Raw genomic sequence first — 14,062 nt, 5'->3', positions numbered from 1 at the left:
GAGCAAGCAGATATTTTCAAACGTGAACTACATTAAATCCAAATACAACAGTCGCCTGACAGATGAGATCTTGCAGTCATGTGTCAAGATTAAAGGGAACTCTTATATCTCATATATTGAGAAGCTGTCCAGTGATGTCTGTAAATGGGTAAGAATACAACTTTGCACAGATTTAGCAACAAAGTGTCTGTGTTTATAAAGTGTTTACAGATTTTTGTTATTTATTTGGAATGACATACAGATATTGTATTTTGTTGCTCAGGTCCAAGGGGCAGTACGGTGGAGCAGCTGGTAAAGCATTGGCCTCACAGTTCTGAGGTCATGGGTTCAATCCCGGAACCGCCTATATGGAGTTTGCATGTTCTCCCTGTGCCAGCGTGGGTTTTCTGGTGGTGTCATTATGAGTGCGGCTGTTGTCTGTCTCTATGCGCCCTGTGATTGCCTGGCAACCAGTTTGGGATGTATCCCGCCTCCTGCCTGTTGACAGCTGGGATAGGCTCCAGCACTCCATGTGACCCTCGTGAGGATAAGCGGCAAAGAAAATGGATGGATGGAGGTCCAAGGATGGCTGCGTTATATTGTACGTGTCAGAGAGAAGAGATTGTCTTTTGCTACCACTAGGGGGCACACCCTTTATAAATAAAATATGAAACTAGCTTATTTTCGTAGTACTCACCTTTTCAAAAATCTGCTGTTTTATGCACTTTTATAATTTCAGACTATTTTTTGTTTAACTCTTATGGGTTGTTTTCACTAACATCACATTTTTTGCTGAATTACGCATACATCACTGCGCGCCGCCATTTAATCTCCCTACCTAACGAGTACCAGTGTTGTAGCCTAGGGAATCCTCTCCTGTACTGTTTGTGTTTTCTTGTTTCACAGGCGTCTCGGGACTCAAGTATAAAAGAGAGGATTTTCTAAGCATCAGAGAGCTTTCATTTTAATTTATTTAATTCAATTTAAAAAGCTTTAATTCTGACTTTTCTTCTGACTTTTTTTCGACAACTCCTGCCAATTTGCTGAAGCTTTTTCCAGAGTTACTAGTCGGCGCCCTCTTCAAAGCCTCGCTATCCGGTACACAAGTCCGGCTGCGTAAGCGGGGGCATCGTCTAACGCTTCTGACGAAAGACTTTGGACGGTCTGCGGCTCTGTGCTTCACTGAGACGTGGCTTTGTGGACGATTGCCCGACGCTGCTTTGCCGCTGCCCGGTCTCAACCTCCATCGTGCTGATGTGTCGCTGAGCTAAACTAACAAGCTTAATCAATACCCTTTCCAGAAGGCCAACATTACAGTTAGAATCGTTTTTAGTCACTTGAAAGATTTGAGAATTTTGTGAAATACTGGATTTGTTTATTCTTTTATCTTTCTGCCATTGTCATCAAATTTTAGACAAATAATAAACATTTCGCTTTGCTTGTAGTGAACTAATACATATATATATATATATATATATATATATATATATATATGTATATACATATAACTTTACTTTTTGAAATAAAAATGGAATAAACAGAATTTGCGTCGATATTAAAGAAATAATATTCCACCGCCTTTCGTTTTCCGTGTTAGCATACAGGTAAGTGCTCCTCCTTTGTGATTTCTGACAGAGTAAAAGATCAAGGGCACAATAGTGCGCCTTTGTGACGCAGTCCTGAGTCTCATGATCTGTGCATGCCAGGTAGCCTAATAGTCAGTCTGGGCTTGATGTGCTGTCGGTCACATCTTCAATAAATGCAGTTAGAAACATAATGTCGTCCACCTTGCCTATGTATGAGTAACGGAGCTTAGGGATCGAAAATGGCCACCGTTCAAGGCAGCACAACGGGTGACGTCACGTGAAAACAATCTATACGGTACCCAGCTAAGGGTGTAAAGAGGACTGTATTTTATTTCTATGGTGATATCTGCTATTACAGGAGGCTTGTTGCATTTTGTTCTTTTTAATCCTCACAATAAATGACATAAAAATCTGTATTCCATAATTTTATCAGTGCGACGAAACACATCAACAATGGAATTTAAACTTAAGACAATGTAAGAGTACAGAGTACTCATTCTCAGCGTCGTTCTTTCAAGGATGCGCCGCAGGAAAAAGAAACGAAGCATAAATGCTCATTATGTTATTTGGATAGCAGCCCAATATAGACACCTATATTGTGTTGCCATCACCATTTGGCTTATGCTGTATAAGGCTTTTCATTTTGTCCAGCTCCACTGTGTTTTATTTTTTATTTTGGTCCAATATGGCTCTTTCAACATATTGGGTTGCCGACCCCTGGACTGGAGTAAGAGGGAAAAAAAAAGTGATTCAGGAGAAACGACAAGCTAATTTCTCAAACCCTGGGGAGACCTAAGCAATGTCCCCTAGTCTAATTTACAGAACTTTTTTTTTATGTTTTGAAAGGTAGAGTCATTTAAACCAATGTTACCAATACGATCAGGAAAAAGAATATAGCATATGGTATAAGCAGTGACAAATATGATAAACTGTCAAAAAGTGTATGGTTGCTAACTGAACTGGATAAACTGTTTTACCATGAAAACAGCAACACAGTGAGAAGGCTTTGACACGTGCAGGAGGAACACACTTGATATATCGGTACAGGGATGCTGGAAATTAATCTGCCAGATAGAAAGCAAAGAAGAAGACCAGAGAGGTGATTTGTGGATCTGGTGAAAAAAGACAGGCAGGGAGCTGGAGTTTGAACAGAAGAAGATTACCACTACTCAAGCAGAGCTGAGCCAAAAGGAAAAAAACACCACAGTTATGTTTTTACTAAATATAAAAATGAAAAAAAAATGACCATGACAAAAAGGAAATGTGGTCAAAGAAGCCTGAACTTGTGACTGTAATGACTTCAGCTAACCCTACAGTAAAAATAAAATCAGATTAGTCAACGTTGTTTGAAACATTGATGCATATTGTATAATGGAACAGTTAGGTGTAACCAAAAATCATGTTTTATTCTGAGCGCAGTAGCCATGGTTTCTGCCAATAACATATGTGCAACTGAAAAATTGCACATAGCAACGAGTACCCAACAACTCCCAATAATGGGATAACCAGTGACTTTTTTTACCATGTTTTTTCCTGCATTACTGTAATTGGTTAAAGAATTAAAACTAAACTGTTAATGACAAAAATGTTTGATAGCGACAGTAGCACAGTAATATTGAGACATCTGTGAAATAAAAAAAAAAAACACTTTTATTGTATCAGTACAAAAAGAATCACCCATTAACTTACATACAAAACACAGAGAGGCTCATAATCCAGTCCGGCACCAAAATACAAATCACGAATGGTGCAGGTGAGAATCAACAAACATGGTGCTATTCAAGACTATATACCTGTGAAAAGGTGGGTGAGGATGGGTGGGGGTTAGGAGGACATTTATTGTGACATTAGAAAATCAAAGACCGACTCAAGACAGAATCATCTTCAAAACAATCAAATATAAAATAATTTCTCAAACATCAAATGTCCAATGCTTGAACTCAAATATTGAAATTGTCTGGACTAAGTGCTTGTTTGGCCGTTTTGGATTCTCAGCTGTTCCTATAAAAAGGTATTTTAAAACTATAATGGTACAAAGCATAAAACACTGCTTAAACTTGAAGATCGGGAACACAACCAACATTTTCATCTTTTCTTAAAAGAATGTTTGCATGATGTCTGTCCCCTCCTACTACAAAGGCAATCGAATGCAAATGACACACAGAGAAAGTAGCTTCATTTCAGGATCTCACCAATTTGGCAGCTAAAACTGTGGTTAAAAGTGGATCAAATCCAGTTTGTTTCAATGTCCAGCCACAAAATGTGCACAGCTGCTCAGTGCACTTGTTTAGTAGCTTCTTTTGACTTGTCGTTGGCGACAACATTTGTGAGCCGCACGCTCTCCTCCGCCTCGGCGTTCCTGCGGTCGCGTACTTCTCCCTCCTCGTGGAAACCTACCATCATCTGGTAGATGATTACGCCGATAATAGTGCCGAGGAAGGGGGCAAAGACGGGTACAAGGAACCAACCGTTTCTGGCTCTGAAAAGGACAATTCCGGTGGACTGAGAGCATTTCGCAAGTGGCGACAAAGCGCTCCACAAGACATGAGAATGATTATGAGTTAAAAGGAAAATGTGCGCTTACGTGAAGACTTCTGTTCCCCACCCTGCCATTGCAGTAAAAATACGAGGTCCGAGGTCTCTGGCAGGATTGACCGCGTAGCCAGAGTTGAACCCCATAGACAAGCCAATGACCAGAACCACAAAGCCCACTGTGAAAGCTTCCAAACCTTGCGGAATGGGGTTATTGTAAGGATCGACGATGGCCAGGATGCAAACGATCAGTGCTGCTGTGCCAATAATCTACAAACGAAAGGGGCAGATGGAAATTGGGAGGGGGTTCAAGGCACGATGAAGCAGTTTATGACAGCCCTAGCTCAGAATCTTGCCTGATCGAAGAAACCATTGACAAGGGTGAGATGTTTTCCAGGATAGGTGGCAAAAATTCCAGCTGTGGCATTTGGGCCGGTGACGTTGAAAGCACCAGGATGGTCCCACAAGGCATCTGAATGAGGTGGGGGGGTTGGTGGGGGGGAGATAAAACTACTGATTACCTCTGCCTAAGTGCTTTGCTTGCCATTTGTTCACTTAGCATTTTCCTTCCATAACATAGGAATGTTGGGACTTGGTTGTGGTTTTGTGTGTAATTTTAGTTGTTTTTGAGTGTTACAATATGAAAATAAAGAGGGCTGGGGCATGGCAAAGGAGAAAAAAAGTGAACCCATGCTTTAGTTAACATTTCAGTTGGAGAATATTGTTTTCCATAGAATTATCTTTACAATTTTGCTTTTTATCGTCAGTATTTTGGGCAGCATAAGGTATGTGTATTTCTTGTAGCTTGCAGGGCACTGGAAAAAAAAAAAGCCTGATTTTTTTTTTCTTTAAGAGATAGTATGAATTACTTATTGGTTCTTTAAAAATTTTTGTATGGGTAAAATGAAAATTCTACAGAAAACATTTTGAAAGACAAAGGCAAGATCCTTACTTACAAAACCATATGTATTACCACATCAAAGTATAAAATAAGGATAGAGAACACTGCAAAAAATATTCTGTGAAATAAAAAGTCTTAACATTAAACATCCAAAAATTCCATCTTCACCACATGTAAACACCTGATAATACTGATTATTATATAATTAAAAATTGGATTTCATCCTTACCATAGTACATGCCAAAAATGATGGCTGCACCGAAGAAAGCGCCGATTGTCTGAAAGAGGAAGTACATGGGGAACTTTCTCCAGCGTTCCCTGCCGAGCAGGCACAGGGCGAACGTCACTGCGGGGTTCAGATGTCCTCCTGTGATGATCAGCGCATAAATTTATACCATTAACAGCGCAGCTAAAGCTAATACAAAACGTGAGGGGCAAGATAAGTGCAAACCTGAGATTTGGCCACAGACCAGGATTCCCAAAGTGGCAGCAAAGCCAAAGGCAAAGTTGACTGTCAGAAACAGACCGTGAGAACCGCTGCTCAACACCAACTGAGCCACGGCGCCGCAACCAAACATCTGCAAAACAAGTCCAGATTATCAATTACATTGTGTGACCATTAAAATCAAGTACTTTTACCAAATTCAATCCAAGAAAAACAAAGCTTATAAAAAAATACAATAAAGGGTTACAAAGTGATGGATCTTATCAAGCAACGCGATAAATTTGCTTTGGATCGAAATGAAACATCAGCATTGCAACTTGGAAAAGTGGTTCATTTGTCTATAATACTGTAGTTGCTTAGTATGTAGAAATCCATCCAACTTCTGTACTGCTTCACCTCACAAGGTTCTTGGGTGTGCAGACTTCGGCTGAGAGGCGGGGTACACCCAGAACTCAACGCCAGCCAATTGCTGGCCATAAAAAAAAAAACAAATGGCATCTATGCAAAGTGTGCTTGTCTCGCATTCCCATACTTCATATTCAGTAGAGATATTACTTCTATTCTGTCCTCCTTCCACTGGCTGCCTGCGCGCTCAAGAGTTCATCCTAAGATTTTGCAATCTGTTTTGAGGTTTCCCCAAATGGCCTCGCATCATCGGTGCCTCAGGTCAGCCGACCAGCTGCTCCAGTGGGAGCTCAAAGGGGGATACGCAGTTTTCCTTTGCTGGTCCTGTAGTGAATGGATGGAATGGAATGACCTCCCAGTGCAGATTAGACAAGCCCCTTCACGGTTGAGTTTTAAAACTTGCTTAACTCGTTTCTATTCCTTGGCTTTCATCAAACATGAGACACCGCACTTGTTTGTGTTTGTTTTGAACTCTGTTACCATTTGGATTTTAATTACCTACAGCTCTCATAGTGATTGTCACCCTAAATCCTGTAACACTTTGTTTCGCCTACTGTTTTTGAAGGGTTCTAAGAATAAAACTGATAAATGATGAGTTGAGTCCATGTTTTTATAAATGTATGTAATGTAGGTACATTTTCCAAAATGACTAATGCAAAAACATATCAGCGGGGTAAAACTAACTTGCCTCACGATGGTGCTATGAACACTTTTCCACTGCAACAAACAGAAGCTTACATTTTTCCTGTGGCACATCTCCCTTCTTATCCAATTTTTATCTCCAATCACATCTAAGGCTACTCAGCATCTTGGAATGGATTGTGTCCGTCTCTCTTCAGAGGTTCCACTGTATGTTTTGATAATTTAGCACTTTGCACTTGTGTAATTTGTTAGCCATTCAAGGTCAAGCTAAGGTATAATTATCATTACTAAATCCAGGAACAAAAGCCCCTTCAAAAGAGCCAACTCAGCATTACAAAGCTCCATTGTATCCATGATATCATGTCACGACCACCACCCCAAAAAATGTCCTGTCAATTTGTGTCTTGAGCAGATTTAAAGGATGACGAAACAAAACCCTGTAACTTTAAAGATTGCATAATGAGAGTACATATCTTCATTGGTATAGTTGAAAGAAAAATGCAGCATGAATGTTTACTAAAGTACTACAGGAAACTTTAGGCACCTTTAGTTTATCATCTTAACAACCTCCACTCTAAAAAAAAAAAAAAAAAAAAAAAATGGTGCCTCATTTCTGTTGCTTTTATTCCCCCAGTGCGCATAAAAGTAAGATAATAGAGGCTGTGTTGGCGCGTTAGTGACTTTTGAACGTTTTTCAGTACGTTTGGATAGCGCACAGGGTGGAATGTTTTCCACTCTGTGTGCAATATCCAACCTTTTTGTTTTCAAAATGTGGTTAACTCAGAGCACCACCCCAACCGAAGTCGCCTGATTCAGCAACTTGTGGAGGGGAGTGGCTACAGGCAAGCTTCACCACTGGGGACACACACACAATAAAAATAAAAAAAGTAGTGTACCAAAACAAACATCTGGTAGGGTTTTATTTAGACTGCTTCAGCAAGTTAAAATTAAATCTTCAAACTGTGCTTGGCATTGTCATCATGCCTTTGAGAGAATCAGAAGCTGATGGAGGTCAAAACAAGACAAAAGAGTGGAACCTCATGTGTATGTCTTATTTTTGTAGCTCCTTAACACCTCGCAAAAGTGATCAACTCCATCTCCACCGTTCAATCACATCCAACATGTCCACATTAACTTGGTTGTCGTGAACTTAAGCTTTTTTTTGTGTGTGGGGGGGGGTCTTTAAAAAAAAAACTGCAAATAAACTATGCTCACACCCTTACTTGTACCCAATCTAATCGTTTACGTTATCAAAATAAAGTTTCATCACCAGAGAGGATGATAAGTGACAAATGCACGCATGCGATTGTTAACCTCCACACCTCATATTTCCGTTGTGTGTCAATGTGCGTACCACGCCTTTTGTGTCATTACACTGTATAACCACTTTTAAAATCTAATCTCAAGGTTGTTTTGTTAGTGTTTTAAATGATTAGGTCGGTCCAATTGTAGCACAAAAAAAGCTATTTTATTCTCTCTTGGTGATAGAATTCAAGACCTGTAAAGGACAGAGGCAGTCAGCAATGAATGTATGAATATAATTTTTCATAGGTGACAATTGGTGAATCAGTCATGTGACGAAGATGCTAGCCCTTGGAATCCTGGTTTATTACATATAAAGGGATGCAAAGCTAACATTTAAACTGTTACAACAAAGAATGCTCCTTTTGTCACACACTTGGTCTATACGCAACCTACATCGCAAATATTGGCACAGAAAGTGATTGATTATACTGATGTACAATAGAAAATGTACAAAGATGACCCTTGAGAGGAGGTGGAGCGTACAGTTTAAACATTGACTTTTGATGTTCACCTTTCCATTGAAAGCCCGACCCACACAGATTAAATGCATCCAAGGGCTGCTTTCCTTCTTGTTTTGATTAAGAATTCTTTATACACTATTTAACATTAATGCTGTTCTATTTGCATCGATTAGTATTTGTTTGGCTGTGTCAACTTAATTTACCTCATCTAATGGTTAAAGTATATGCATCTATGTACATGTTTAGACCAATTTATCACTTACCACAAGGATGAGTGTGCCCAGACATTCTGCCAAGGCCTGGCGAAGCAGTAGGTTGCGGATCTGGAAGGTCTTGGACAGTTTCTCCAAGTAGATCTTTTGTCTGCCCATGTTGTTACCAAAGCGAGGAGCAGGTTTCACCAAAACAGATGATGTGAAGCTGTGGAGGAGGAAGGACCAGACTGCTCTTATAAATAGCGGAGTCTTGGACTGGGCCACTGCCAGTCCTGAGGGCAGCCCCACCTCCTGCCGCGCACGCCTACAAGCGGCGCGTCATCATGATTCACACACAGGTCGAGTGTACAGTACATGCTTTCACTCAAATGCATTCACCCGAAATTAACATATTCATACGTTAGATGTACATTGTTTCCTATTTGATACAAAGTGCTCCTATCTAAGTAATTATTTGTTCCACACCAACATACACAAACCAATATTACAATGAAAATGTATACTACAATTCAATTCCATTTTTAAAGAGGTTTTAAAATTTAAATTGAGGAAAATCTTATACCATTTCTAACGTTCCCTTTTTTCACTTATTCATTTTACCCCTTACCAGATTTATTCATGAAATTATTAATTGGGTTTTGTATTTATCTCCATATCCTGACAATTTATAATCTGCGTCTACAAAACAAAGTTGTGCTTTCAAAAAAAAAAAAATTGCAACTTTGACACCCTCCCAAGGAATAAAGTGACCTTTACCTCCATAGAATGTGCAGAAAGATGCATAATTCACTTATTGGTACCAGGTTAAAAAGGTGTTCCCAATATTGAGTGTTTAAACCCGTTTGAGCCATCCCACATTAATCAGTAAGTATTTCCATGATGTTCTGCAAAAAAAAAGAAAAAAAATGGAAATTTGTCTTTTATAGGGCAAGGAATGCTATTGGCCAGGCAAACTCGTGCGCCTCATCGGACGGCAGAAAATAAAAATGTAACTGCAATGAAAGAATTTCAATATTGGTATGTACTGTTTTAGATTTCAAAAACACTGATAAGTGATTTATAAAAAAATCCACTAAGGGGAAAAAGAATTGGTAATGTACGTGTCCCTAATCTTTAAACCTGCCTCCATCCATTCTGCATTCTTCCCACCACCTGTCATATCTTTGTGTTCCTTCACCGGCTCGGCCCGGCCTGTCCATTTGTTTCTTGTCTGAAATTACATCAGCTCACATTATTCTTCAGCGTTTGTTCTCTGGTTTCAATTGAGCTGTGAAAACATGTCAGGCTTGAACAGCTAAGTGTAGTTAATATCTACATCACCTGAGATCTTTTACTCCCTTCTTCCCTTCTGTTGTATTGGCTGTGCCCATTTTATTGTCCCACACATAAAAGTGGATTAGGAGAATCATAAACTGCAGCTTTTGTGCACAGAAAACTAAACTGGAATATCATCACTGATGAAAAAGCATTTCAAACTTTCACGTGGGATTGTTTTTCCATCATTGAACAAAAATCTTTTAAATTTGAACCCCTTCCCCTGGAAAAAAAAATAAAATACGTAATCAAAATTTAGCGCAACCTCGGTAAAGGTTTTGAACAAAACTGTTCCAAGGAAATTATGAATGCAGTGACGCGGATCACCACAAAAAAGCCCAGAGGGCGTATGAATCACCTAAATCAAAGTTTACCTACGTCAGGAATGTGTCAGGCTGATTCAGTAGCAATAAGGCAGAGTGAGGACACGAGCTTGTAGGAAGTTGTTTCCCTGCCTAAAAGGTAACAGACGGAATCATGAGAGCGTACGGATTCGAGGAAGTTTTGGGCAGGTCTGAAACTGGGCCTTACTTGCATTCATTGAGTGGCAGGTACGGTACATTTAAGTGTTCCTCTCCCACATAAACAACACTGGGTAGAGTTGCCCAAAAACGTACTCAAGTAAAAGTACTCACTTTACAAGAAGTACTCTTACTTTACAATATGAGAAAAGAAAAAGTCCTGCAATGAACTACCGGTATGTCAGTAATTATTAGAAGTGGAAAAAAACAAGTGCTGAGTAACTCCTAATCACAATATGAACATCAAGTTGATAGGATTAAAAAGGAATGTTCGAATTAGATACTGCGCATAAACACCATTTTAACTGAAATGACAAATGTCTATAAAATTACAAATTCTGGGAAATTCAGTCCCACGGTGGCCTTACAAACAGCACAAAAGGCTCAGCGGGCAGCGATTACGTGGAAAATTGCAACGTGTTTCCTTACATTTGGAGTGGAATTCTTGTAGGCTGAACTGTGGATAGGTTTTAGCCAGACTTGTAAAAGCCTGTGACAGAGCTCCCTCCAATCATCCCCGGTAAACGTAGATTGAACAAGAAGCCAAGGGAGTTCTGCCTCAAAATGCGAATTGCACGCTATTTCTGCCATGCTTCACGTAAGTGAGTCACTCTGGAAACTTTGCTTCTGTGCAAGGACCGAAACTTAATGTGAGGTCATTTTGCTCCCTGGCTCCCTTTCTTTAGTAAAATGGACCCATATGTTGCAAGCCGTTGTACTGGATTGGTGAAATAGTGGTTGAAGTCCGTCTAACAAACTGACACCAAAAAAAAATAAAAAAATAAAAAATGATTGTGTAAGCAATAACAGAAACGAAAGCCATGAGCAGAAAGCTTACTGAAACAGAGTAAAAGTAGCAGTTCTTCTTGACCTAAAAAAGTAAAAGTATGCTGGCTTAAAACTACTCAGACACACAATACACAAGTAATTGTAGCCTACCTAACGATTTGTGAAAATAACTCTCTGTTTTATGTTTTCAAGATTTAGCATGTTGTGATGGGATCTCAGCAACCAAAAAAAAAAAAATGTGCTAAATGTCAAACAAATGAGGGAGTATTGAGTAGCTGACCACAAATTCGATCATGGCAGTCTGCTGACAAGTAGTATTCAGGAAATACGTTTTGTTGTTTACTAAAATTTCAAACACGTGTACAGTATCCTGCAATGACAATACAGCTCATCCTGTTGACGGAGTTCAGTTTCGACAGTGGCAATGTACCGAGTTTGAGTTTAAATCAGAAAATATATATGAAAAACTGTAACTAAGCAAGCCGTCATATCGCAACTTCTTAAACATTTTCGCACCAGTCATACATTCCAATCATGTCAGGATCATCATAAATTTAAGACCCCATGTTAAATGTATCCCTAAATAAACACGCTGAGAAGCCAGATTCCGATTGGATACTCTGGCAATTACATCACATTTCTGTGAATAAACTCAAATTTGATTTTCTTGAAGGAAAAAGTTAATTGTTGACAGTACCAAATAACTCTTGCCAAATAAGCAGCAAATTATTTAATTAATTTAAAGCAACATAATAATAATGATAACGTTTTTGGCTCCGCAGTGTGACATAAGAATTAGTAGAATGTACATCATGGAAAGGTATGGCTGCGGTCACACGCATATATTGCGTGGAAACGGAAGTAGAGCAAGTGAAAATGAATTAAGTAGCCAATTATGAATTAGCTTTTGACTTACAAAAAGTTTGGCAGTAGACAACAGGAGTGAGGAGGAAACATTCAAATGTGCACCAAGAAAAAAAAACGCATCAACTGCTTGTAGTCAGCATAATTGCGGACACAAGGAAGAATCGGATTGGCTGACGCAGCCGGAGGTGGGCTGAGACCAGCTGTTAATAACGACACCAAGTCAAAACACTATAATATTTTGATAGAGAATAGGTGCGTTTTTCAGCACGTAACTTAAAAAGCAAAAAATATAGGGGAACAGTGGAGGCCTTAATTCATTGCTCTTAATTCAGATAATCTGTACTAATAGCGTGCTAACATTGGGAGTTTTAAATGCTGATTGTATATGAATGGTCCACTTTCAAAGTCTAACGCGTTCCATCCCGGAAAACCAGAAGAGACGATCTGGTGGTTTGTTATTTGGCCTTTTCCAGGAATAATTTGGCTCAACGGGTGCTGCAGGAAGTTTGCGAGTGAAAACAATGCTTGTGACCACACGTGTTTTGAAAAGCACTATTGCAGAACATTTCGGCCTAGGTGTTGCCTTAGTTTTGCTCTGCAACCGGTTTCAAATGATTGATGAGCACAGGGGGCCTGTGTCAACCAGATGTTCGTCTCTAGTTGGCGGGTGTAACAGATGTTTTCAATTGTCATAAAAATTTAACTTGCCACGTAGCTTCAGGGAAGGTAGACAGTTTGCGCAACAAAATGGCAACCTTTTTTTTTTTTTATTAGAATGCATACAAGTCTCCTCAACATAAACAACCGCTTTATGCAAGAAATCATAAAACGGATTTGTAATAGACAAAATATTTTACGTGTGTAAAAGGAAACTCGACTGTAGTGACTAATGGCATCAGCAGACAGCAATTAGAGGCTGCTTCTCATTCCCTCGGCACTTTTCCCGGTATAAAACACATTGTTTCAACATATCACTCCAGCAAATTTTATCTTTTGGAAGGGAGGGGAGGGGGCATCATTACAAATTTGACGTACATATTAACACATTCTCTATTGTTGCAGAAAAACAAGATCACCCAATGTGCAATTCAGCTCTCGTCACACAACTTTATTGCATTGTTAACGTGTTTACTTGCAAACACACAAAGCATGCGTCTAGTACATTTCCACTTTCCCTATAATTAAGCCGGGCCGCTACAGTCAAAACACACTTTTCCCATCAACAGCTGTTACATGCTTTCATACCCTGTGACACATCAGTGTGTCAGCGTGACGAGAAATGCTCCTCGCTGTTGACGATGTTGCGCAATTAATGATCGGCCTAAGCAACCAATTGTGTCAATATGCCAAGCGTTTGTGATGCACAGTAGTATTTCATTGACGTGTAACTACTGTACAAGGATAATGGTGTTTTTTGAAAGTTTCGGCTGAAACACAAAGTCAAAGGTCACAATCCGTCACATATGAATAAAATGAATCAAATAGATGTGTTGTTTTAAGTTTTACAAGGGAAAGGTAAAACTATACTCACCCTTCTTTGAAGACCTGACAGACAGAATAAAGGGAACAGGAAGGTGCTTTCAGATCAGCAGTAAAAGCATAGATCCGGGTCATGATCTTTTACTTGATATTCACAGCTGTTAAATTGACCCATGAGCATCTAAAACTGTGTTGCCCTTTCAACAACCTGCAGCAGCTTGTCACATGAAATCTGACACCAAAATGCTAAAAGTGGTGCCAACTTGCTTCAAAATCTATCATAAACTCACATAATCCACACTTTAATACTTTTTTTTTTTTTTGAGCACTTGTCCTTATTTAGGTCACAAATGAGTTGCAACTCTATCCCAACCGACTGGGTCAGAGGGGGCCAGCCAGTTGCACACGCACACTATTCCTATTTATAGACAGATATTTTCAGATTTACTTTAAGACACTATTCAGCCATTTTCTATACTATTTATCCTCATCAGGGTCATGGGTGAGCTGCAGACTTTCCCAGGTAACATTGGGCAAGAGGCGGCGGATACACCCTAGACTGTTCAGGTGACCCCTGAACTATGATTTCATCTGTGAATTTCTGCATTTGATGCAAGTGAA

The 14,062-nt window shown here is 39.5% G+C and overlaps 1 protein-coding gene across 4 annotated transcripts; it reads right to left on the bottom strand.

Annotated features, from left to right (window-relative positions):
• Positions 1-3,199: 3,199 nt before the first annotated feature.
• LOC133499304 (aquaporin-3-like) lies at positions 3,200-14,036 on the bottom strand. Of its 4 annotated transcripts, XM_061817196.1 has the most exons (8): positions 12,012-12,127; positions 10,164-10,240; positions 8,520-8,676; positions 5,450-5,576; positions 5,228-5,365; positions 4,454-4,569; positions 4,150-4,367; positions 3,200-4,044 (listed from the first exon to the last, which is right to left on the bottom strand). In XM_061817196.1, the coding sequence occupies exons 3-8, from the start codon at positions 8,625-8,627 to the stop codon at positions 3,840-3,842; spliced, it is 912 nt and encodes a 303-aa protein (XP_061673180.1). In that variant the 5' UTR covers positions 8,628-8,676; positions 10,164-10,240; positions 12,012-12,127; the 3' UTR covers positions 3,200-3,839. The 4 variants fall into 4 exon arrangements, with proteins under 4 accessions (XP_061673180.1, XP_061673176.1, XP_061673177.1 ...); XM_061817192.1 differs by lacking the exons at positions 10,164-10,240; positions 12,012-12,127 and adding an exon at positions 13,494-14,036; XM_061817193.1 differs by lacking the exon at positions 10,164-10,240 and having other exon boundaries at positions 12,012-12,157.
• Between the last annotated feature and the right edge of the window lie 26 nt (positions 14,037-14,062).

This window comes from Syngnathoides biaculeatus, chromosome 4, assembly GCF_019802595.1.
Source record: "Syngnathoides biaculeatus isolate LvHL_M chromosome 4, ASM1980259v1, whole genome shotgun sequence".
Lineage (NCBI taxonomy): Eukaryota > Metazoa > Chordata > Actinopteri > Syngnathiformes > Syngnathidae > Syngnathoides > Syngnathoides biaculeatus.
The sequence above is the reverse complement of the archived record's forward strand: the minus strand, read 5'-3'. Positions and strand labels throughout refer to the sequence as shown.